A 26981-nucleotide genomic window follows, 5' to 3' on the forward strand; every position below is an offset into this window, starting at 1 on the left:
GTGGGGGTCATAAATCCAAGTACTAGTTCATTTTGAAACATTTGTAGCATTTCATGTCGCCATTTTCCCTCCTTTTGGCCTAATCCCCAGATTTTCCCTCCTTTACTTTTCAGTTTTCCCCCAAATTATCCTCTCTCCTCACAACAATTTAAAGACTGAAAACTTCTCCCATCTTCATTTTTCATTCTTCCATACTTTTAGTTCTTCATTGTATTCTCTCGTCCCCATCTTGCTATTCTACACTTTTCGCAAGCAGGTAAAAAATCAATCTTTAAATTACTTTGTTAATATACTTTTTTAGGGTTCTTCGTTCATTTCATTTGTTTTTATGATTTGGGTGTTAATTTATTTGTTAATTTATTCTTTAAATTTGCTTGTTGTTGGGTTTTCCTTATATCAAATTGGGTTTTTTCAACTTCAATTTTGAAGCTGACATGTTTAGATCTTGTTTTTAGTTATATCTAGGGTTTAATTTGCGACTATATTACATCCTGTAATCTTAGTTTGATTATCTTTGTGTGTAAAGTGTTTGATTCTGATTTTAGCTGTTTAATTACTACTCTACTTGATTGCAGATTAAAGCAGTTTGTGGTGCTTTTTTTTGTGGGTTCTTGAACTTGCTGCTTACATTTATTACAAGAGGTAAAAGAAGAAATTTTAATGAAATGTATATGATTAAGTGAAGTTGCTGCAATTTTTGCTAATTGCTGTTACAATTGGCTAATATAATGTGTGGATTGTGGAGGAAGCTTGTTTTTCCTTGAATTGTGCAATACTTTCAAATATAGATGATTGTTTTGAAATATATGTTCTTTTGCCCAAGTAAATGATTAAGTAGTTGTGCAAGATTCATGGGGTAGCAAATTTCTAGCCCACCCTAAGTGGTGCTTACTTTGTGTAGTTTCGTGAGACATCTTTCAGGGAGAAGGGTTACTTTGCACAATCACCCATAATGTAGGGTCGTAATTGGACTAAAAAGAGGGAAGATGGTGATTGGTAATACAGGGGAAGCAATAAATGGAGGAAGCTGGAGAAGCCATTGTTTGGGACTGTTTCCTACCAATGTTAACCCTAAGGGTTTATGTCAGCCTTGGCCCATGAATGACATATAGGACCTTGGGGATCCCAATTTGAGCACTCATTTGGGGTTCATTGCCGAATTCTGGGCGAGGTAGTGAAGGGAGGCCCCTATGTTAAGGAAAGTCTTTTGGTAACATATAAGATACAAAATTAAGCACATGATGGTGTCCGTAAGAACTTAAAAACTCTTCGGAGTTGTATTTGAAATGACGAGAAGGCACAACAAACGTGGTGTTTACGCATTCTTACCCTTAAATTTGCACCCTGAATAACATAAAGCCGAACACAATATGCTGGCAAGCTAGAATCAAGGGCTATGGTTTTACTTCTCTCTGTATTGTGGGTTCAAAACCTTATTGGATTATGCTTGCCAATATGTGGTTTACACATACTACACCTTTAGCCTACTTTTCTATTAGTTTTTCAATGGTTAATAACTGTAAGAGAGTTATGTGTTCAATTTAGTTTTATATATTTATGTCTGTTATCCATCATTTTACCATATGACTCCATTGAGAATTTGGATATAGCCCCAATCAATTCAGCAAATAAGTATTTGTTCTGGACCAACAATGAAATGAAACACTCAACTTGAATATTCTGGGAAAATGCAGCTTTAATAATGTTTTTAAAAAAAAAAAATTAAAACTAATCATATATGAACCTAACACGATCAATGAAGAGGAACTAGTTATAGTGTGCAACCCTACATTGTCATCCATCTTTAATGTGATGAATGTTGACCATAGGGTAGTATATAACACTTCATCTTTTGTATCTTTTAGTTGCAATATGGACAAGAGGCACAAAGTTCAAGGAGACTCATTTTTGAGGATGTCCAATGTTGTAACTAATTGATAACTTCCAAAATAGAAAAAGTGGGGAAGTTTGCAACTATAAAACATGGATGAAGTGCATGGTAAATTACTGTTTCATCATGGGTTCTCCTTGTATCATATTGTTATTGTACAACTTCAATTCCTGAGTTTGCATGCTTGGATCTTTTTTTATTACATTCGATGGTTTATTAATTATTACCTCTATTTCTCTCTACACATTTTCACTTGCCATTGCATAATATCAACTATTAGTATCTTGTAATAATGGGTTATGCTATATGCAACCCTTAGGGTTGCATATAAGACATATATACACTACTTAAATTGGAAATAAGTTGTGAATTTATGGGAATCTTTTGCATCAACTGATGTAATAAATGATCAATTAATGCAACTTATTTCCATTTTTAGCTTCTTATATGCATATAGCTTTTCCCTTTAATAATATATACTGAGACAAATGCAAGAATATCCCTCTAACAATTTGTGGAGGTAGTTTGTAGTTATAGGATTCTGCAAAACTGTTGAAAACAGATAATTGTTACGAAATTTAAGTGCTTTTTGATTAAATAGTGGTGTAAGGTTAAATTGGAAGGAAGTTTCTATCTTTAAACGAAAAATATAGCAGTGACTTTGTTTAGTTCTGTTATACATCTTTTAGGGAGCGAAGGGCTACATTTTATGATACCATACAGAGTGACAGGGTTCTAAAGTGGTCCAAAAAGAGGGGATGAAATAAATGATGCATGTCACACAGAGTGTTAGCGGTATTAAAGTAATCTTTTCAACAAAAGTCGACAGTTTGTCACAGCCTTGTATTGTATGTATAAATTGGATGTACTGTTTTGGCTGAGTATTGGATATCCAGTGTTAAGGATTCTTCACTCATACTGTTTTTAATTGAGTGATTAATAACTAAGGTGCTTTGGTTTTTCCTTTTTCAGCCAAAAGGAGATGCGATGAGTGCAGTTAACATCACAAACGTTACCATTTTGGATAATCCAGCACCGTTTCTCAGTCCCTTTCAGTTCGAGATATCCTACGAGTGCCTGGATTCTCTTAAAGATGGTAGGTATTTTTTTTTGTTCTGAGATTTTATGATCTGTGGTTGAATACTGGCTTTGTGATTGTTGAAAGGAGGCCTTTCTGGCTAGAGATGTTGAATGCAACTTGGCCTCTGATTGTGATGTTAGATGAGCTGGAGAGTTAAATAGCTTCTGACTATCAGGGCATTTGGCTATTGTGGTTTATCACTTCACTGTTTTTATGGTGTGAACTTTTCATTGGAAGGGCTAACAGTGAGGGCATGCTTGGATAGTTGGATTGGGGTAATGCATTAAGGGGAAAATGAAGAAAAATCAAAGAGAACGAGTTAAGGTTATAGTAGAAGGGATCATGTGGTTATGATGCAAGGAATGGGAGGATAAAAGGAGAAAGTATTACTATCATTTGTGGTAACACCTTACCCTTAGGGGATGAAGTATTTCCGTATTGAGTATAAAAATTCTCCTATATTTCCTCATCCTCACACAAGCACTATCTCTTCCTATCTACCTCCACTTCTGTCTACGTTCATTCTCTTCATTACCCCCTCCAATACGTAAGCCCCAATTGGAGCATGCCATAATAGTGATGATGTCTTGATGATTTTTCAATCTTTTCTAGGTAATCTAGTGAACCCAGCTCACGTACCGCTTTAATGGGTAACGGTTTCACATCTTAGATTCATTCCCCCCCCCCCCCCCCCGTTTTCTGGAAAAAATAACTAAAGAAACAGCTTAAATTTGGCGCAAAGGTTGCAAACTACCTAGACGTGTCACTTTATGGTGGCTGTTTGAACTTTGATTTGTGGATGTATTCAATAAATTAGTGTCTGCTCAATGGTAGTTGATTAGTATTATCAATTACAGATCTAGAATGGAAACTAATCTATGTGGGATCGGCTGAAGATGAGACATATGACCAGCTTGTGGAAAGTGTACTCGTAGGACCTGTCAATGTGGGCAACTATCGTTTTGTTCTCCAGGTCTGTTAGTTATGCTTTAGCTGCTGATTTTTGTTGCCACTGATGTGATTGCTGTATTGATCTGATACTTTGTGTCTCGCACCAGGCAGATCCACCAGATCCATCAAAAATCCGTGAAGAGGATATAATTGGTGTGACAGTGCTGCTTTTGACATGCTCTTATCTGGGACAAGAATTTATCAGAGTAGGATATTACGTGAACAACGATTATGAAGATGAGCAATTGAGAGAAGAACCACCACAGAAGGTGTTGCTTGATAAAGTTCAGAGAAATATTTTGGCTGATAAGCCTAGGGTTACAAAATTTCCTATTAATTTTCACCCAGAGAACAATGATCACAGTGAGCAGCCTGGAGCGTCACCTGATCCTCCTGCAGAAAACAATGAACAAGAGCAACTGCCACCACCATCACCATCTCCAGAATCAGCTGAATAGCTTTTGCTGCAAGAAAAGTAACTAGCTGCTTATTACTCAGTTTCAGAAAATTAGTTACAAAGATTTTTGATACCATATTTTAGATGTGAAATCCACATGTCAGAGAATATAACTTTTTTCTGAACTGATGAAATGTTCAAATGTACAATATGCCATATTGGATCAGTAATCTTTGATACCTGTGTTTTAGAAATTGAAGTTCATTACTTAGATTCCCAGAGTCTATTTTTTGGATCTTGTTGTACTCCTTAAATGAAAGTCTATTAAACTTCAAAGTTATTGCTTCATTTCTTTTATATATGGCGTGCCTGTTAGTTTTCTTCTCTTTTTTCATTGTGATTTATGTCTATTTGTGTTAGGATAGATTTAGGAGTATTTGTTGTCTCATTTTTGTTAGTTTTGAAGGTGTATTTGTGTTAGGATAGATTTAGGAGTATTTGTGGTTGACTTTGGTACAGCTAAAAATAGTTACTAAAATTGTATAAAGGATACTACATGATATTAGATGGAGAGAAACAATAAGATAAAAATTATATTGATTTGATATAGGAAAATATTTTGGCATCATTGAACAGTAATAAATGTGAGTTTATTTTCGGATGGAAGTATTCAATTCTTCAAGCCTTATATGGCAATGGCATAGGTGAGAATTCAACGTCAAGACTAAATCAAATTGTTTAAAATTGTAAATTTATGCAAGGATTCAACATAAAGCAGTATGCAAATAATGCAATATGATGAGCCATCTAGTTATTTTAACATAGCAAATATTTGTAAGTTGACTGTTTATTGAAAAGCAAAAATCATAGACAAAAAGTACAAACATAAACTTAGTACTATAAAGAGAATTTTACTCACCAGTAAATGTACACACCTTGTATTGTACTCCCAAAAGAAGGGAAGGACAAAGATAAAGATAAAGACAAAGAACAGAAAGAGCAAAACTGCCACATTCTTTTTTCAAGTTTCAACAATTTACATCAAATGTGTTGCTTCTTTACAGCATTAAAGCAACTGCAAGAACAACATAACAAAATTTGAATGATATATGTAAACATGCTTTACAGCTCCCAGGTTGATCCCTTTTGTATAATGTACAACAGAATTTACTCTGAAGTTTTGCTAATCGCGGTACACATGTTGCGGCGACCACTTGAGACTCAGATTGATGGTACCCGTCTTAGCTCCATCTAATGGAATACTATCACTATATTCGCCTTCTAGTATCACCCTCGTCAATGTCAAGATGCATCTTCCCATATAGTCCTGCCAAGTTCATCATATTATGATATATAGAGATTATAGTTATAACAATTGTTTGCTTTCACACATCATAGTGATAGTATCTATAGCTAATACTATAACGTAATTATTAATGCAAATGCTGTAATGCCAAGCTAACCCTAGATTTGAAATTGTATCAATATAGTTTCTTTCTCTTTTCCAATCCCTTTTTTTTGCAGAAGGATATGAATGAAAGATCCTAAATGTAAAAGTTTAGGAGTGTTAAGAAGCTGCACTTGGGAGTTGAGGTCCTCTCCTATCACGTAAATTATACTGAAGTTAAATTAGTTTTATTGATTAAAAACAATTTTAACTAACTAAAACTGAATAATACTGATTGATATTGATTTTTGCTAGTTCACTTTTGTATAATGTTCGATGAGTCATCAATTTTTATTGGTTATAACTAATTTTTACAATAAAGAAAAGAAAAGCTAATTATAGTGGATAAATATGAAATGAACTGATTAGACCTTTTTTTTTCTTACCGATTAAAGAAAGCTATTACTAGATACTGTTATTTCAAGTTCAAGAAGACCGAGCCTGAGAGTTCCCTCAGTCCTCAGACTCGTCGCTTTCCCATCACCCCCCTCCCCCTCGCGGCCTCGCCCCAGAAAAAGCCCACCTCTCAGCTTTCCAGTTTCAAAACCAACTTATTTCATGCTTACATAGTAAGTCTTATGAAAAGAAGTCTGTACCTTCCCAAATGTATCATGATCCCATACTTCCAGCATTAACATGTCATGAAGCCCATCTTCAACAAGGATGTCGAATGTTTGGTTCCAAACTGGATTTAAGCTTTCATTCACAACCTGAGAGCACAAACATTATGTTAAATTTTACAATTAGAAGTTAGAACCATAGTAATGGAGATTTTATCTCCCATACACTAAATAAGCATGTACACCTCATAAGATCCATATAAAAACAAAAAGGATCTGCTATCAATGTACTTGATCATCCAATACTTACCCTAGTTTTGTTTTTTATTTGAGATTTTTTCATAGTGAGTATCACATAAGGGTCCGATTTGCCAGAAAAATCTGTTGCGGGCAAGTTATCACCGGATATCACAGTTACAGACAGCACTCCTCTGACGATAACCTCCTTCCTCTTGGGAGCAAGACTTGCACCATTTTCAGCTTCGTGATTCGCATCTTCTCCAGTTTTAAGAACCTTCTCCAAAGAAGTCATAGAAGAATCAAAAGGATTTGTAACACCATTTCCTGCACCAAAAGGACAGTACAGAAGCTCCAAGTGTACCTGCAAAAGACGATGAAACAACTTCTAAGGACATTTACACAAAGAAGCAGACCCCGAACGATTAGAATACGCTTGGTAACTCAGATCCTTAAATTGGAGATTTTTTCAAGCTTGATCAAGTGATACAGACTTCTACGTCGGAACGAAGCATCAACAAACCAAGCCCGGCCAAGCTTTAGACTTGATATGTTTGTTCTTCTAATGATTGAACTCAATTGGAACAGGTCTTGAGAGAAGACTTACCGAACTTCCCCAAGTGTATTTTACTATTCTAAAGTGAAGTATGAAGTAAACAAAAGATTGAATTTGTGAGGAGCTATAGTTTCAGCAAGCTTGAATTTTGATGTTTAATCTCGTTTGATTCTTAAGTGACCAGGAACGTACTTATTCACGAACATCTAGAATTCCGCGAATGTTTCAGACAAGGGATATTCGAGAAAGAAATTGAAATATTAGATGTAGGAAAACTAAGGGTTCACAATGTATCACATGAAATTTATGGTAATATACATTTAAAATTTCTCATGTTGAATTAAGAAAGGATATTAACATTGAACAATTATATATATATATATATTATAATATTATAATATATATATATATATATATATATATATATATATGAGAATGCATACTTATTTAGAAGTGTATATGTATATATGTATGTATATATATATGTATAATTATGTTATTGAGGTGCTCATAAACGTAAAAAAAAACCCGACACTTTGGTCATCAAAACTAGGTTTTGTTCTTGTTCACTTATTTCTTCACAAACAAGTTTCAGAGTTGATTTCGCCAACTTCACTAGTTATTCAAGACTCAAGAGTGTATTGTTTTATGGTAGTACCACTGAAGTAGATACATAGTCTACATTCCACACAATAACAATTGGTTGTATTATAATGGATATTTGTCAATGACAAAAAAGTCCATAATAATTCCTTCGTTCTTTTTTAATTACAGCGTTTCCATTATTTGGAAGTTTCATATTAATTACAACATTTCCTTATTTGGTATCATCTTTTCTCTATCTCTCTCCTATCACATCGGTCCTACTTTTTCTCTATCTCACTCCTCCACACGGGTTTCTTAAAAATAAGTGTCAATGGAGTATGTTGCAATTATTATAGCACGGAGAAAGTAATAACTTTAAACAAAGCTTATGAAGGCCTTATGTCATGTACACCAATGTAGTCCATAATCTTCAAGTAGAGCTGAGTCAAGCTATTCTGCTTATTATACTATCAAAACCCATCAACTTAGTTCAGCTAAGAAACCCCTCACCTCTTGGAGTATTTGGGGGGCAAGTGGATTATCAATCACAGGGAACAGTTTCTTTTAGAACCTCCATTATAACAGCAGAAAATGCCTAACAATTCACTACAAAAGTGGCTAGTTTATTTGAGCTGCTTGCTTCAGCCCATCACAAACCAGAAGATAATAATTTCCCAATTCGGCCCGTTTGGTAGTCGTTAATAAATTGCGGTAATGGGAATGAATTTTAAGTGTAATTTTATTAGGGAAGCTGCTAAGGCCCAGCCGAAACCTCCCATTTATTACGTACAGCAGAAGAAAGAAGAGAGCAGGAAATGATAAGTAACTGCACTTATCTAATGTGGTAATCACTAGGGGGGGGGGGATGTACCTGGTGAGAGAGAATATTGGGGAAAGAATATGTTAGGTTGTTATGCCACCTATACTTGGCAGGCCACTAAGGCCCACTCACTAGTAAATATTTTGTAATAAATAGCTAGAAGGTAGAGAGGAAAAGCTATCCAGAAATTGAGTGTGGTTATTGTAGTGGGAGAGTGAGTTCACCTCTCGAATGTGAGGGGGTTGTAATGGTTGATTACACTAATTCTCAATACAACTACTATCTGAGAGACTATCTTGCTGTTAATTTCTGTTCTATTGTTGTTGAAAATTGCTAGACCCTTGCAGAAGCACCCTTAAAATCTCCATGGGGAGGCTTTCTTTCTCTATAGCAAGCAATCTCACCCCTAAACTTGTGTTTTTGTCTTCAAGGGGAAGCAATTTTCATTACCACCTACAACGTGGTATCGAATGGGAATGAAAATTCAAGAAGGAAAGTGGACACTTTAGGATAAATTAGCATTACCATGGGAATGGACAATGATATTTTTCATAAATTTACACACAATTTCATTTCCATTGCCACCATTTATGACCAACTACCAAACGGGCCGAAAGTGACTCAAACTTTGGACATACAAAATTTGATACTAAGAGTCCCAACTATAGGCGGCTTGCTTTTGAAAAGTCCCAAGCTCTGATTATCTCAGAGCAGCCCCGACTTTGGAGATCTCTTCCCAAAGTGTCCTTTTCTTTAATCAACATGCTAAATCAGTAAGATTTGATACATGACGCTCTTCCATTAACTTCAGCTTAACTGAAAAAGGGCTAATACCATGTATTCATGTGTGATAATTAACCGATACCATAGGTTAATAAACGTGACGGACCATTGTGGAAAGAGACTCCCAAAGTTGCGAGTTTGCGACTAATCTAAGATAATCAACAGTTGGGACCCCTTGAAGCAAACTGACCATATAGTATTAAATTTTCCTTTAACATAAGAGCAGGGCACTCGAAATCTGATAATTTCTGACAACTAAATTAGAATCGGCCGAACTTTGGCCATGGAAATTAATGTTCTGAGACATTTTTCAATATGGAAGAATAAATTTCTCACCTGTCCCCTGTTTTTAGCATCTCTTTGGACCTCCAAATCTTTCACTAGTTTGAGCCACACATCCTTCACTTTACCAGGTTCAAGATCTTTTAGCTGGAACTGAGCACAGCCTATGAATTCCGCGGCCTGAAGACCTTCATCATCATAAATTTTAACCACCAAGTGTTGTGTAGATTTATCTTCAACTATGAATTCGAAGTGTTCGTTCCAGATTGGATTCAACTGGTTATCCTGAACATCCGAGAAAAATATTAATCCAAAGTATACAAATAATAAAAAAAAGAATCCAAATGCAGGATAGGCAATTACTTACAATTGTCTTGCTGGTTTTTGTCCTGTCACGTGTGGGTCGTACATATAATATGGCAAAGGGATCTGATTTTCCGATCAAATCTTTATTTGTCAACTCTTTAGCTTGCACAAGCTTCACCTCTAGCATCCCAACAGGCTTTAGTTCTAAGTCGCTGGTATTCACAAATTACACATTAAGATGGTATTCCAACACCAATACTATGACTAAATAAATAAAAAAATCCTCTGTTGTGTACCTATAGTCCCCAGGCAAAATAGGGATAATTTTTCGAACCGGCCACATGATAGAATCCTCGATTGCATCCCTTATTGTGCTCTGCACATACAGTTGTAATAAAACAAAATAAAAATTCTATGCATGAACAAGAAGGGCAAGGCCAAAAAAAATAGCTATCACACCTCAAAATGAAGAGGGATCACAAATACATCTGGAAATGAATATACAGACTACAATTATAATTTATAAACGAGTACTACGTACTAGTATAACACTGATACTCTAACAATACAAGCATTCGCATTCATACCACATTTCACAAATCAGAATGACATATATAATGCTTTCAGTAAATGTATTTTTTTTTTCTACTTCCTCCATTTCAAGGTACTTTGACACAATTTGAATTTTGCACTATTCACACACTAGGGACAGTGTTTTGTGATTTGTCTCAACATATACTTTCAAAATATACCCTTCTTATGATTTTTACTTACAGGGGAAATAGAGATATTAATGGTTAAAAATATACATTGGCAAGCGTGTCATCAGAAATGTATGATGTATTTTGAAACACAAGAAGTATGATATAGTACCACTAATTACTTATTGCCTTAATATAGGGGTCATCTAAGCCTCCATATGTTATGACATCCACAAACCTTGCCTGTTGCAAGATTCTAACTAGAAGCTGTAAGCTTGTGTTATTAATGATTACAATTTGCATATGAACAAGGTTACCTAGAGACCCAGATCCCTTGCAACCAATAGCAGCAGAGAACCAAACGATCATTTGTCCAGTTAAAAAACACACATGGGAGAGGAGAGTCCATAAAAGTTACTGTGAGGTGGAATGACCGGTACCATCCCACAATTAGAGCAAAGAATCAAGCATTCACATCAAGAAACATAGAAGGGAAATAATAGAAAAAAGAAGTCAACATATAACAAGTTTCAGAACCTAGTAGTGTATGGCCAAAACCAAGGGAAAAAAAAGTAAAAGCAGCAGACCTCAATAGCATCGGACAGCCCAGGAATAGTACTTATGTCTCCACCAATAACCTTAAGAGTCAAGTCCAACTTTTTCTGCAATGACAAAGCATGATGAGAATGTGCATTCAAAACAGGTGCAAGCATGCATGGAAGTAAACTTGTGTGCACACACCACAACCAAGCATCTTTGGCAGCCTTAGAAACTATTTCCTCAGACATGAAAGTGAGTTTATATATTCAATATTAAGTAACATTGACAATGAATCTTCGATCTCTCTCTCTCTCCCTCCCTCCCTCCCTCTCTCTCTCTCCCTCTCCCTCTCTCTCTCTCTCTCTCTCCCTCTCCCTCTCCCTCTCTCTCTCTCTCTCTCTCTCTCTCTCTCTCTCTCTCTCTCTCTAATCTCTCTCCTATATCACACATTGGAAGAAGAATTAATCTTGTTTCCATAAATGATCCTACCCTTATTGGCCATTAAATGATCACTGGAGCATCTGATCTCATAGGTATAAGATTCATCCTTCAAGATGTGCCATTCTTCAGATGACTATGTTGGTTGTGGTGTTATTTGTAGTCACATTGGCTTTTGAGCAGCCTGAGGTTATCATTTTCAATCAGATTTTCTGCTGACTCTAAAAGAGGTATCATGGCATGAGACAGATCATTAGTAATAGGCCTCACAGAGATGATTTTAGGATCCAATATCATCTATAGTGTGCATGTTAGATATGGACCCTGAACTTTATAGGGATACAAATTCAGGAAACAGCAAACATCACTAATAAGAAACCATAGGGGGGGCGTCTGTCATATACTTATCTATGAAAGGAAGGCTAGAACCAAAACCATCATGCCCTAATGCATCTCACATGCATAAAATATATCCTTACAGATATTCACAAGAGCGAATTAGATCCTTCAAGATATACCATATAAGATGATTATGTCAAAATTCATAATAGTTCAGATTAATTAGGTAAGGTCAGACTTACCCCACACCTTCGCAACACACTAATTTAGTTATTTATGATTCCATGAGTAGGTACGAGAAATCCCCTGTACATATAAACCTTACAATTCATGGGGATGAAGACAATTGTGTAGACCACACAAGTATGCATGTGACCAAATGAGGATAGGCTGGACATGTAGCAAGATTCCAGGGGGAAATATATATAAGAAAATCAGCCCTCAAACTCTGCAGGGCCATTAAATTAGGAGTAAGCTAGCAAGTAGAAAAGGTTTGTGCGTCAAGTCAAATCATGGCTATCAAATTCCAAGTAAAAAGAAAGACCTCATATGCTAATCTTTGATAATTTTGAGCCAAAAAAAACTTGCATAGAACATCCAACATAACTCAATTTGGTGAGCTGATAAGAACAAATATTCTGTTCCTTAATTAAGGTCATTCAGACAGCCATAATACATGGCTATGAGTTATGGGACCTGACTCCACTAATTTGTCACAAAGGACAAAACCACTTTCGGCAATGATTTACCTTTTTCCTTAATGAGAAGCTGACAGCTCCGAAGCCTGGAAACTCGGTAACTAAGGGCTTAAAGATCAGCCTGAATATTCCTGTGAATCCAATATCCTTTACCTACATCAAAAATGCCAATTAATCTTCAAGGAAGAAGTTTCAAAACTTGCATCATAGCCAGCATTACCATATACTTCACAATTACATCCTACTCTTCTTGCAAATTGACTATATTTAAAATTTCCTTTTCCTTGGAAAAATAACTATAAATTAACATATATTTGCAGGTTGATTTGCATAGATGTAGTTGTAGTCCAACAGAGATCAATGATATTAAACTGATAAATACATTTCCTCCTTTTTGTTACTTGCAAGTGTTGCAACATTTTTCATTTTAGGAAGCTTCATATTACTTGCAACATTGACATACTTGGCAATATATTCTCTCTCCTAACACATGAGGGTCCTTTCTTATCTCTCTCTCCTCTCCTTAATTCTTGTGCCATACTTCCACATTGCAAGTAAAAAAGAGAGGAAGTAATTCATAACAAGGACCAAACAGCAAACAAGCAATTATGGTCCTAAATGCCGACAAAAATTATTGTTCCAATCACTAACAAGAGCATATAATGAACAAACTTAACAGGGGAGGGGTAATATTGGAAGTAGAATATAATTAAACTAGATTGGAGAGAAAGCAAGTGAGTTAGCTCTTATACGAGATTACAGAGAGGAGGTATGAAGAAAATTATTGAAACAAACATTTAGTGTTAGCTTTGGGAGTGTGTCCAAGTCACTCGGATACTTGGCCGCTTTCTTTATTTTCTGTAATTTTCCACTTCTGTTCATACAAATTATCATCTTCTTCCCTCAAATTATCTGCCCAGATTTTCAGTTCATTACAGAAATGATACCAAAAGCTGAACAGCCACAGGTTGTAAATATCAAACAAACATTTTCACATCCAAATGGCTCATAACCTGTTAAACAGAAATCTTAACACATTGCTTTACCTGCACAGGTAGAGATAAACCAAGCCTAGTCTTAATATCGAGAATAATGCTCGGATTTCCATCCCAGTTCATTTCTAACTCCATAGTAACACCTTCACCTTCATCATCAAGGATTGAAACCCCTAAAATATCAGAAGCAGCCACAACAGCATCAGTCTATGTAATTATGATATAAATATACCAATATTATGTTAGCAAGACATGATTAAATCAGCTAGTAATTTCACGGCATTTGAACATTTCAACTCGAGATTCCTAGATAAAACAAAAGTTCATTGTTCCAATTTTCTACACTGTAGAGTCCAAGTGAAATTTGTCAAATGAAGTAAGGACTAGATCCGAATTCAGTTAAAACAAAAATACACTGTGTGTATATGTTTACGGTTGGTACGTAGGACTAGGACTTTTCCAAGTGGAGGCCTAGGTGTATTGTCATAGTGAGGAGCTTCACGCCAAGCTAGGTACCAGGGACTCTTCTTTTAGGTGGCATGGTTCATTTCCAGCACGTAATAGACACCATCACAAGTCCAACAGGTATCAAAAACCAACACAACCCAACACGTATAAGCAACCAGCACAAGTGGTTTCTCTAGTAGCAAAAGATATTCCTTCAAATTGTAGTGGATAGTGTACTAGTGTAGGGGACTTCATCAAGAGGTGACAGGGTCATTACTCATTTTTAAGGATGGTGACATGCTAATTCTCCTCCCCATTCTTCTAGGGAGGATTAGAGAGGGTAAAGAAGAGGAGAAGGGGAACCTTACTAGGATCAGATTTCCATCAAGATCGGTGGTGGTGACAGCAGAAGAGGCAAGAGGGAGACACTGATATAGATTTAATTTTAAAATATTGTGAAGATAAAGAAGGGCAATAGCTTAAGTGAGAGAAGGACAAGATAAAAGAGAAGGCACAAGTCAATATATGGTAACTCCACTCTTAAGGAAAGGTAACAACAAAAGTGGTTATGCTTTTTGTTAAAGGAAATGTTAAGTGCTTTTATTATATATATGTAAAAGAATCTATTTTTGAAGTGGTCTCTAAAGATCTAAATATTCTTCAGAGGTAGGGCTCAAATAGTCAGTTCCAGGTAAGGAAGCCTACTCAACACAAATTAATGTCTGTACAAAGAGCCTAGTCCTTAGACTCCAGGCTACAATTTTCTTACATCTAGTAAAGGTACACGGTGGGATTACACTCCAATCATGAAAAGACCATGATTATAAGCCTCAAGAGGATCATAATCTAGATATTAAGTCTTGACTTGATCATGTAAGGGATTGAGCAAGATTTTTTTTCCCTTTTCATTCTCCCAACTGCTAAGATAGAATCGCAAAGATTGAAGCATCCATTGATCATAAAAGTGATTTAAAAGAGAAACTCAAAAGTACCTAGAAGCTAGGCTATTTCTTGCTGAAATATAGACAAACGCCCTAAGTTCCAAACAGTTTTGTGATGCCCAGAAGCCAATTCTTAGCCTTTTGAACTTCACACTTGTTTAGATAGCAATGATGGAGGGAAAGGAAGGGAAGGGGGAGGAAAGGAATGGGAGGGATGAGTGATTTTGCATTTTCCTTCCAAATCGATCCAACATTAGAAGGATTTGGTTTATTAAAGGGGGGAGTGAAAATGAATCCTTTTTTCCCTTCCCTTCTCTTACCCCATGTCTTATCCAAACAAGAGAAAAGTGTTTCCCTCCTTTCCTTTGTCTCCCTTTCCCTCCAAATCCTCCTATCCAAACAAACTATCAGTGTTAGATGTTATACATGGACAGAAAGAGATTGTAATTTCTTAACTAGGTTGCATTGCAACTCCAACATTTCTGCAGGAAACCAGTCACTTCATATAGGCTACTTGAACATAAACCATGCAATATCAGGTACTTCCATAAACTAACATCAGCCCAAGGTTAACTTGGAATAAGGGCTTGCAGCAAGCACTACTAAATGTATTTAACATATTAGAAAGTAACTCGTTTAACAGATTTAGTCTTAAACAATCAATATCCTAACGGCATGTTTGGTAGTCATTAATAAATGGTGGTAATGGGAATAGATTTTAAATGTAATGTTACAAGGGAAGCACCCTTAAGATCTCCATGGGAAGGCAATTTCAACTCCCAAGTTTGTGTTTTTTTTCTCCATGAGAAAGCAATATCACCCATAAGCTTGTGTTTTTTTCTCCAAGGGAAGCAATTTTGTAGGTGGTAATGGGAATGAAAATTTAAGAAAAAAAACAAACACTCTAGGATAAATTAGCATTACCATGGGAATGCACAATAATTTTCTTAACAAATTTATATACAAATTCTATTCAATTACCACCATTTATAACCAACTACCAAATGGGTGGTAAATGTTTATTGTCTTGCATTATGGCAAGCTGAAACTGACATAGCACTGGCCTACACTATTTAAGCTTCTTCTTCCGCAAATTTTTGATATAAAATGTCCAAGGAAATAGTGATGATTAGTGTTGGATCTAACATTAAGGCCTCTAAGGAGAAATTGTAGATTTTGAAACAAAAAAAAAAGTGACAACTCTTCAGTTTTGTGCAATTGCATCTGTTATCTTCGGCAACTCTAGAGTCTAGAATCTTGAAAATCCAGTGTCTCCCCAACAACTTGATTTTGTCTAAAGGGTCCTTTTCCAGATTCGGCCTTTCCCAGATACTCTTAGTTGTTATCCGAAGGAATAGTATGACCAATCATGTCGTAGTCTTGATGTACACCCCTTGCATAGATATACTCCAAATGTACTCTTATATATATATATATATTGCAGGGAAGGCATCAATTAATTTCTCCACATTGAACCCTTAGGGTTCCATTTCTCCTCATCCTTCTCTATCCTCCTTTCTCTTGGCTTCTTCCTTGGTGTGTATAGGTCAATCCTCCAAGTATTAACTTTTTTGTGTCTCATAATTTTATTAGTAATAACTAAACCAGTTTATGTCATTAGTGATTGGTATATAAACTAAATTGTTCATTAGTAGAACTCAAACTACTATTGTCATTGGAGCTCATTTAAAATTGGTCATAATTGACAATTGTGTCCCTATCTCACTCCCGGACCTCGTGTCCTATGAACTCCCTAATTTTAGAGTCTATAGACCTCCTCACTCTCCAACCGATTACCCTATGAACTCCCCATTTGGTAATACAATTATGTAAGCTTACATAGCGTATTAGTTTATGATTTCAAACATTGCTTTATATCCATTAGTCTCCATCACATATACAAGACCATCAAAATAAATAAAAAATTATATCTTTCCGCCATTTCATCTGACCGAAAGAACCGTTCATGAGTAACATCGGCCATCTTTGTACTAACTTAATAACAACACATAATTCCATAGTACATAAAGATATCAACCTAAACACACTTAGCTAATGCATAGTCTCTTCGCTCAAGTTTACTTAGGACTTGGGAACAATCCATCTCTGTGGACTTAAACAGCTTACCCTCTGCTTCTTGAATCTACTGGAGGACTACAAAGATTGTAACGGCTCAGATAACGAATATTGCTTACCACAGTAATACCACTTCTTTATGTTGATAATATCATGGTCAAGGCATTCTCAACATCGCATCAATTGTCTTCCAAGAATAAATTTTTTATGAATTATGACAAACCTCCACAACTTTTCTTATGTATTTTTATCAATCCTAAGGTGGCCACCTTTTCCCACGACAAACATATACAAAAGAAATATCAAATAATCAGCTTGTAATTTACAGGCCCTCCCGGTAACTCAACTTCAATGGCTATTGATAAGTCCAAGCTATGTGCTACCTCTGAACAACTTCTGTAATCCTTCTCACTATTGTCATCTTGTTAGAGCCTCAAGCCTTAGTACATGTGAAATTCACTCGTCCAGACAACTGCTACGCAATATATCAACAGTGTTAGTGTAAGAATGATTCCAGGGAATCTCGTCTTCAATGCATAAAACATGTCTTGTGCAATTTGAGGGACACGGTTTATCAAGGTCAACATCTCTCAATGACTATTCTGCGGCAAATTAGGGCAGTAGCCTTAACATCCACCAATCTACTTTGGGCCAATGAGTCCCCTTCATAAATTTATCATCCTAGTCCACAAAGTGTCAACCAAACCTATCCCACTCTAGTGCCAAGGTAGCATATACTGTAGTGTTGTCATTCTTGCCAAAGCCACTGCTAAATATGTTGCATCCAAAACTTACTCCTATAACTTCATAACATTTTAGCAGGCAACCATAACATCTGATGTCAGCACTTTTTCACTTTCCAGTCATCCAAGGCCGTCACGCCATCAACACAAAGAAGGAATTGAACCTGCAAATTGTGCATGGAACATATCACTAAGGCCTATCCTGAACACCACTAGATTCTTGATCAATTTTGAGTGTCCACAAACCTCATGCCCAACTACAGAAATGTGATAGAGGGACTTCATTTATTGTCCACATCGTCAAATTTCATATATATACACCAGCTACGTGGGTAATGTAGTGCTAGCTTCAACCCATCAAAAAATTTCTTGATGATTTTTTTTATTAATCTCAAAACTTCACCCCATCTCCTAAAATAGTTGTGACTTCTGACAAAGTTGTATTGCCACGTGGTGTAACTAATGCAGGAAAATTTGCTGCCTCGTATACTACAATATATCCTCTATATACATGGTATACCTCATTTTCCCAAAGATTACAATCGAATAATCTGACCCAACAATGTATGTTGCATAATAACATATAGAAAAAACATAAATAACCCAAGATCAAAAGCAACAATACAAGTACCTGTAAATTGAGGTGCAACAGTACCAAGAGTAAACTTGGAAAATTTTAAGGAAGACAATATAATTGGTCTATATTGCTCTAGTATTGGCTCCACTGACTCCCTTATTAGCTCTGATGCTGCCTAACAATACAACACAATACACACCCATAACTATATAACATAAATATGATAAAATTTGACTACATTACTACTAAAAAATTAAAATTAAAATTAGAAAAAATCTGATTATATAACTCAAAAAATTTAAAAAATACCTGGTCAACATAAGGCCAAATTTTGGTGAGATGGGAATTAAGCCAATTCAACTGAAAATCACAACCCACAAAAAAAAATAAGAACTTGAGCAAACAAAACGTCGTCGTTTCCACAAAAAAATTACATAATATTAGAAACAAACATAAAGAGTAAAAATAGGACCTTTTGACGGTTAGAGAAGACAACCCACGAAGGATAATAAGGAGGAGGAAGCAACTTTCTAGAATCTTCCACTGTCATTCTCGCAAACGCCGCAATTGTCGCTGCCTGCAAAAATTTAAAAAAAAAAACACCCACAAAAATATATAAATCACCCACCAAAATTCAATGAAATACAATAAGAAAAATCACATTAAACACAAAAAAAAACATACAAGTTGAGAACGAGATTTGGATCTAGCATTTTCACAACGAACAAAAGCAACGATAATCAACAAACCAACTGTAATTCCCATAAACAATCCCATAAAAAAAGACATTTTTACTTCACAGTCACTAGTGTAGTGTTGACTGGGTAGAGCTTTAAGTTTGACTGATTAGTGAACTGAAAGTTGAGGTAGAGATAATGGTGGGTTGTATCAGATTATTGATAATTTTTGGTGGTGGGTATTTTTATTTTTGTTTGGGTAATATAAAAAAAAGGGTTTTAAGAAGAATAGGGGAAGTTGAAGGATCTTAGGAATGGAATAAAGTAGTACTCCAAATGAAAAGTGTGATTTGATTTTGAATATTTTGATATGATTTGTTGTGCAGTGCTGTTACTGATGTACTGCCTTCCAATTAGATGGATTTTCCATAGGAAGGAAGGAGGGGATTTGAGGATGGTGGGGGTGGTTGTTTAACTTTAAAGTTTTATGTCCAAAAGTTGTTGCCGACATTTTTTTTTAGAAAAATGATAAGTAGACTTTGCTATTTTCATGATTTCGTGCCTTCTCTTTATCTTAAAAACTCAAGGTTCTGTTCTTATTTTCAGTTTAGTTCAGTTCAGATCAGTTTAGTTTAGTTTAGATCAGTTTAGTTCAGTTCAACTTTTGACAATACTTTTACTCTCACATATCACTATTCAGTTCAGTTCAACTATTTTATGTCGAATAGAACAGACCCTAAATCTATTAATATCCAAAAAAAACTTTAAATTTATCTAAATTAATGTAATTTTATTAACTTGATTGGAGTTGATTCAATCTATTAGACCTAATTGAAATTTATAGGGCTTGATTAAAACTTATTGAGCTGATTGGAGCTTGGTGGATCTGATTGGAGTTTGGTGGACTTGATTGAAAGTTATTTGACAAAAAAATTGATGAGGGACAACGTAAATTCTATCCCTTGAAATTAGTTATGGCACAATAATAATTATTAAACTTTACCCTTCAAAAAAATAGTACTAGTAGTAATTATTAATCTCTTATAAATAACATTTTCTAATAATCTCTTATGATTATTATTATTATTAATCTTATTTGATCATGATTACAATAATATGATTATAATACTATATAATCATAGTAGTACTTTAATTAAATATTTAATTTAATTTATTAATCATTGACATTTGGAATTAGAACTTATTGTACCTTATTATAACTTATTACACCTTATTGAAATCTAAACTGATTGGACCTAAAACATATTTTATTTAAAGGTGGAGAGAACGCACCCTTAGTCTACTCTAAGCTAGACCTTGAGGTTTAATGCAAAAAATCTTATTAGGTGGGGAAAGTCTTGGTAATTAATTGTTCAAGTTTTTTAAAGGACTCAGACAATAATATTTTGGTTATTTTACGAGCTTGAGGTATCAACTTAGGGCATGTTCTCTTCGGCATAAAACAGCTGAACTGAACTGAACTTATTGGAGCTGAATTGAATTGAATTGAACTGAACTGAACTGAAATGAACTGAATTGAATTGAATTGAATTAAATTAAATTGAATTAAACTGAATGTTATAAATATATAAATAATAATTTAAACAATAATAATATAAATATTAAATAATAATTATAATTATAAGTAATAATAATGAATAATAATAGTATTTTGAATATTTTAAAATGATAGTTATAAATAAATAATATTAATAATCATAAATTAATAATAATAATTAATGATAATTAATAATAATTATTATATATTATTTGTATTAATATATTAATACTTGATGATGATATAAATAACAATAATATCTAAGAAGTAAATTAATATTACTATTTTAATAATTAGATTTAATAATATAAAAATATTTAGTAATAAAAATAATGATTGTGTTGGACCGCGAAAATTACATCATAAACCGTCTTGATGCGATTTGATTGGTTTATGGGCTAATAAAAGTGGGTTTAATGTGCTTTGACCTAAACCATGTTCCTCCTAATAATAATAGTAATATAATGAGTAAAGCTATAATAAATAAAATAATATATAGAAACAATAATAATAATAATAATATTTAATAGTAATGATATATATTTAAATAATAATAATAATAATAATAATAATCATAATAATACCGATAATAATAATCATAATAATAATAAGAATAATTAGTAAAATATATTATACCAACATAATAATAATATTTAACAAAATGGTTATAAAAGAATGGAGCTGAACTGAACTGAACTTATTGGAGCTGAACTGAACTGATCGGAGCTGAACTGAACTGAACTGAATTGAAAATAAGTTGGGGAGAATAGGCCCTTAGAGCATGTTCTCTTCAACATAAAACAACTGAACTAAACTGAACTGATTGGAGCTGAATTGAACTAAAATGAACTGGATTGAATTAAACTGAATTGAATTAAATTGAATGTAATAAATATATAAATAATATTTAAACAATAATATTATAAATATTAAATAATAATTATAATGATAAGTAGTAATAATGAATAATTAATAATAGTATTTTGGATATTTTTAAATGATACTCCCTCCATTTCATTTTAATCTATACACTTACACTTTTCACGCATGTCAATGCAAAACTTTGAGGACATATATCTTTAGTTTTGAATTTATAAAAATTATAAAAAGTACATATTAATAAAATACATGTTATGATGAATCTAACAAGATCCCACATGACTATATTTTCATCCGCGTATAAATCACAAATGATGGTCAAAGTGAAATTTGTGAATAGTGTAAGATATCAAAGTGTAAAAATTAAAATGAAATGGAGGGAGTAGTTATAAATAAATAATATTAATAATCATAGATTAATAATAATAATAATAATAATAATAATAATAATTAATGATGATGATGTATTATTTTATATTATTTATATTAATACTTGATGATGATTATATATTAACAATAACATCTAAGAAGTAAATTAATATTACTATTTTAATAATTAGATTTAATAATATAATAATATTTAGTTATGAAAATAATGATTGGGTCGGACCGTGCAAAATTGCATCATAAAACGTTTGACGCACTTTGATTGGTTTATGGGCTAAAAAACGTGGGTTTATATGTGCTTTTGACCTAAACCATGTTCCTCCTAATAATAATTGTAATAATAATGAGTAAAGTTATGATAAACAAAATAATATATAATAATAATAATAATAATAATATAAAATAATAATAATAATAATAATAATAGTAATCAGTAAAATCAATTAGATCAACATAATAATAATATTTAACGAAATGGTTATAAAATAATGGAGCTGAACTGAACTGAACTAAACTGAACTGAAAGGGCCTAGTCTCCCCAGCTTATTTTCAGTTCAGTTCAGCTCCATTCTTTTATAACCATTTTATTAAATATTATTATTATGTTGGTCTAATTTCTTTTACTAATTACTCTTATTATTATTATTATTGTTATTTATTTCTATATCATTATTATTAAGTATTATTATTATTATTATTATTATTATTATTATTATTATATACGTATTATTTTGTTTATTATAGCTTTACTCATTATTGTTACTATTATTATTAGAAGGAACATGGTTTAGGTCAAAGGCACAAATAAAACCATGTTTTTTAGCCCATAAACCAATCAAATCGCATCAAAACGGTTTATGATGTAATTTTGCGCGGTCCGACCCAATCATTATTTTTATTACTAAATATTATTATACTATCAAATCTAATTATTAAAATAGTAATATTAATTTAGTTCTTATATATTATTGTTATTATATAATCATCACCAAGTATTAATATATTAATACAAATAATAGAAAATAAATTATTATTAATTATCATTATTATCATTAATTATTATTATTATTATTATTAATTTATGATTATTAATATTATTCATTCATAACTATCATTGAAAAATATCCAAAAATATTGTTAATTATCATTATTATCATTAATTAATATTATTATTATTAATTTATGATTATTAATATTATTCATTCATAACTATCATTTAAAAATATCCAAAATATTATTAGTATTATTCATTATTATTACTTATCATTATAATGATTATTCAATATTCATATTATTGTTGTTTAAATATTATTTATATATTTATTACATTCAATTTAATTAAATTCAGTTCTGTTCAGTTCAGCTCAATTCAGTTCAGTTGAGCTGTTTTATGCCGAAGAGAACAAGCCCTTAGGGTCTATTGGGCGCAATTTTTGAGATAGCTTTTAAGTAGATTTTAGGTAACTTTTGAGAAATTATATTAGCATTTGCCAAAATGGATTTTGGAGGTAGCTTTCATATTGCTTTTAGCTTTTAAGTAGCTTTTGTTAAAATCTAATATGGAGTAACTACTAACAAAAGCTACCATATTTACATTAAGTATTTATCATAACTATTATTATCGAACACTAATATTTTAGACAACTAATTTCACAACTCCCTTCTCACAACTATAAGCTAAAAAGCTTATAACTAACAACTACTATGATGGAACAGACACTTAACTAGTTGGTAACAAAATTTTTACTTTGACATGTCAATTTAATACCAACACTTAGTGCTGGCGTAACTCTTACTTTTTTTTTTTTTTGAAAGAGAAATTTCATTAATTGAAGGCCAAACGGCATCTACAATAGGTATTAAAGTAAAACAAGATACAATTAAACAAGACTAAATCAAATTCGTCTTCGAAGAAACTACAATGAACCAGATCGAACAATACAGCACTGCCCTCTTGTATTTGCTGAATCAAGCAGCTATTGATGAGGAAGTCTATCATTCTGATATAGTTTGGGAAGAACATTCTTGATTGAATCAGGTTGACCGCATCTGAGATTCCAATACCTTCATGTTGAGTCTCGAACTTCAACGAATGAGAATAATTTCTCATACATAAAAACAAAAGATCCATACTCACAACTCCCATAGGGGAGAAGGAGATTTCCAAAACAGAAACTAAAAACCCCATAACAGGGTTTGAGAAAATCTCATAAAGAATACTAATTTATTGAACAAACAAGAAAATAAATTAAAAACTGGAAATAAAAGGGGAAAAGGGGCTTACCATGGATGAAAACATCCATGGCAGCCCCTAATTGATGAAGAAAGGGTAGAAGAGGCTAGGGTTTGAGAGAGAGAAAAAGAGAGAGGAGGCTAGGGTTTTTTTTAATCGATCTACCTGTTAGACGCGTAACTCTTACTTGGTACCAACTTATTGCTTGTTAAGTTGTTCTTGACATGACGTAAGTAGAGTGAACAAATTAAATTCTTTCGTGAAAATTTGTGTAATTTAGTAGTAAATTAAAGGTTAGTTTTTTTGGGACAAGCTTACTAAACATAGGTTGATCTAGTAATTAAATTTGTATCTCTTGACTATGAGATTGTGGATTAAATTTTGTAAGAGAAGTTTGGGAGTGAGAATTCTCTTACTTTCCCTCCATACTCTCAAAGGGTACAATCTTGTTTGTTTAATGAGTCTACGTTGACATATATAGGGTTTCAGATATCCAATATAACGGATATTGTTTTTTATCAACCTAAAAATATGTTGCTGAGAGAAAATATGTAAGATTTATGAATGACATACGGATCAACCACTAAAGTATTATTGGGAAGGAACTTGAGGGTTGAGATCGACTTAGTAAACCTTAGTTCCGTATATTGTTTCCACAAAACAAAAAATTACAAATCATTAGCAAAAAATTATCGCGGTGTTGTGTGGGTAGAGATTCTTTTATTCCCCTATTTCCGATGTAATGTCTATTATACATTTGAGTATATCACGAGCAGTGTAAACTAAGTATGAACATATTAATACCCTTTTGTACCATATTCAGGTTTATGGTGGATGTTCCGTGAGCTTAGGTCTAGCTCAACTGATAACTACACCGTCTTATCGACCATTTGTTATTTGATCAAACCTCCTCTCGACGAAATGTCGTCAGTGCTAAGTTGTATTTAGTATTATTATCATAAAGTATTATATTAATAAATGAAATTTTTTCTTACCCGAAGCATAGCCCGGGCCTAATATTAACTAGTTTTCTTTTAAAAGTAGGCTTCATAGATTGAGATTGTGCATAGTGATTTAGATTTGTGAAAATATCAAAGCTTCCAATGCAACTGATTGATTTTATCAACAAGATTAAAGCTCCTAGATTTTAGTGACTTTTGATCATTTTATCTTTCAGCCATTTTCAAATAGCAAACCAACCCATTTCTTTTTAATGGCTTATGTTGGTTGTAAATTTATTGGGGGTAGGACGATTTGAATTAGGAGTTTTGAATAACCATTTGTTAATATCGTCATTATAATTAATTAATCATGTTTTAGATTTTCTAATTTATGATTCAACGTTTTCTATAAATTTAGCATAAGAGGAATAGTTTTACAGGATTACTACTAATATAAAACAAACTACAGGCACTCAGGCAGAATTACAAGCTTGTTTAATGTAGTTGATTAGAGATCGACCATACTCATGAATATCTAGATGATACTTTGGGGAATGAGATTCCTTTATCCTCTATCCCGCTTTCTAGGCGCATGTGCTTAAGTGTGATGAAGAAACCCTATCAAGAGAGCTCTTCAGCAAGCCCATTTTCATTAAGCTAGGAAAAATAAGGAAAAAGAGATAGATCAATTTAGCTCACTTCGACTTCTAGATAGGACATACAGTTCAATACGTTTGAATGTTCTTGGTAGTAGTTGGGGGGCGAAGGTGGGAGTGTTTAGTTCTTGTGCCTTAGGATTACCTCCGATATAAATACGTAGGCCTAAGGTTTTCTTGTACCAGTTTATTTATTTATAAATAAGAAAAGAAGAACCCACCGTAATTCAAATTCCTAAAGCTAAAAGGTGCACCTTAAAAAGACAACGAAAAGATAAAAATTGAAAATGAAACCAATCGGATCCTACTTTTTTGTATGTGTCTATCCAATAAAATAAGATTTAACATAAGTCGATAACTTAAGTTCCCTTACTTTATACGAGATGATTCTCTCTTGTGAGTATGTCTCAATTAAACCACTATTTTTTTATGTGTATTGCTTAACTTTTAAGTACCTTTGTATAAATTATTTAACTCTTGAAAGTCTTTTTGCATGACTTTTGTAAGGCTAGGACTTGTATGTGGCTGATCACACCTACAGTTAGCGGTGTGACCAGTCCACGTATAAAGTTAATTGTTGTATTTGAAGTTACTTATAATTGTTGGTGTTACTTATTACTATAGTAAAATTGTTGAAGTTACTTATATCCTTATTGGCTACTTATATAAAGTTGGTATTACTTATAATTTTTTTGGGATATTTACAATTATTAGGGTTACTTTTATTAATTGAAGAGGTCACTAATGTCTTGATATAGTTAGTTGTCTTTATGCATCCACCTAACTATTAACTGTGTGGCTAAACCATACGACAAACTTGATTTTTTTTTTTAAAGAACTACCTCTAATCTAATTTGTTTATGCAACATTTAACTAAGGATGATCTAACTAGATTAATTAGATAATGTAATAAAAGAATTCACGTAATTTGCATACCAATGAGATATTCCCCCAACAAAAATTATCATAAATCTGGTGTACCGTGAGGATGATAATTGATAAAGGCTATTTTTTTGTTCGTTACATTTGAAATAATCCAAATGACCAAAATATACTAAAAAAAGAAGAGTTCTAAATGAACAAATGAGTAAAAATTAGTATTGAGTGTACCATGCATGCACAGGGTACACCCAATGTGTATGATGAATGAACTCGATAATCCTATTTTTTATATATAATTAACTCGATAAACCCTTTTTTCCCCTTTATTTGGAATTTACATTATCTATTGCTAACAAATAATTGTTTTTGTATAACAA

The 26981-nt window shown here is 33.2% G+C and overlaps 2 protein-coding genes across 4 annotated transcripts; one reads left to right on the forward strand and one right to left on the reverse strand.

The window, feature by feature from the left end:
- LOC104901945 (probable histone chaperone ASF1A) lies at window positions 1-4677 on the forward strand. Of its 3 annotated transcripts, XM_019251402.3 has the most exons (6): window positions 1-256; window positions 576-642; window positions 1866-1999; window positions 2864-2987; window positions 3830-3945; window positions 4031-4677. In XM_019251402.3, exons 3-6 carry the CDS (start codon window positions 1988-1990, stop codon window positions 4379-4381), a joined length of 603 nt encoding a protein of 200 aa, XP_019106947.1. In that variant the 5' UTR covers window positions 1-256; window positions 576-642; window positions 1866-1987; the 3' UTR covers window positions 4382-4677. The 3 variants fall into 3 exon arrangements, with proteins under 3 accessions (XP_019106947.1, XP_010687877.1, XP_010687876.1); XM_010689574.4 differs by lacking the exon at window positions 1866-1999 and having other exon boundaries at window positions 2-256; XM_010689575.4 differs by lacking the exons at window positions 576-642; window positions 1866-1999.
- Window positions 4678-5198: 521 nt separating this feature from the next.
- On the reverse strand, window positions 5199-19563 carry LOC104901947 (synaptotagmin-5). The gene is made up of 13 exons (XM_010689576.3): window positions 19076-19563; window positions 18864-18968; window positions 18701-18751; window positions 18446-18566; window positions 13659-13780; window positions 12664-12765; window positions 11185-11259; window positions 10193-10272; window positions 9958-10108; window positions 9645-9875; window positions 6638-6928; window positions 6364-6477; window positions 5199-5647 (listed from the first exon to the last, which is right to left on the reverse strand). The coding sequence occupies exons 1-13, from the start codon at window positions 19178-19180 to the stop codon at window positions 5504-5506; spliced, it is 1692 nt and encodes a 563-aa protein (XP_010687878.1). The 5' UTR covers window positions 19181-19563; the 3' UTR covers window positions 5199-5503.
- Between the last annotated feature and the right edge of the window lie 7418 nt (window positions 19564-26981).

This window comes from Beta vulgaris, chromosome 8 (assembly GCF_026745355.1).
Source record: "Beta vulgaris subsp. vulgaris cultivar EL10 chromosome 8, EL10.2, whole genome shotgun sequence".
In the NCBI taxonomy this organism is placed as follows: domain Eukaryota; kingdom Viridiplantae; phylum Streptophyta; class Magnoliopsida; order Caryophyllales; family Amaranthaceae; genus Beta; species Beta vulgaris.

Excerpts from the sequence above, each read along its gene's own strand:
- LOC104901945 (XM_019251402.3), top strand. Across the intron at positions 2,988-3,829 it reads CCTGGATTCTCTTAAAGATG|ATCTAGAATGGAAACTAATC; the intron begins GTAGGTATTTTT and ends TATCAATTACAG. Across the intron at positions 3,946-4,030 it reads ACTATCGTTTTGTTCTCCAG|GCAGATCCACCAGATCCATC; the intron begins GTCTGTTAGTTA and ends GTCTCGCACCAG.
- LOC104901947 (XM_010689576.3), bottom strand. The coding sequence starts at position 19,180 with ATGTCTTTTTTTATGGGATTGTTTATGGGAATTACAGTTGGTTTGTTG. Across the intron at positions 13,781-18,445 it reads TGTTGCACCTCAATTTACAG|GGGTTTCAATCCTTGATGAT; the intron begins GTACTTGTATTG and ends CTGATATTTTAG. Across the intron at positions 9,876-9,957 it reads CAAAAACCAGCAAGACAATT|GATAACCAGTTGAATCCAAT; the intron begins GTAAGTAATTGC and ends TCGGATGTTCAG.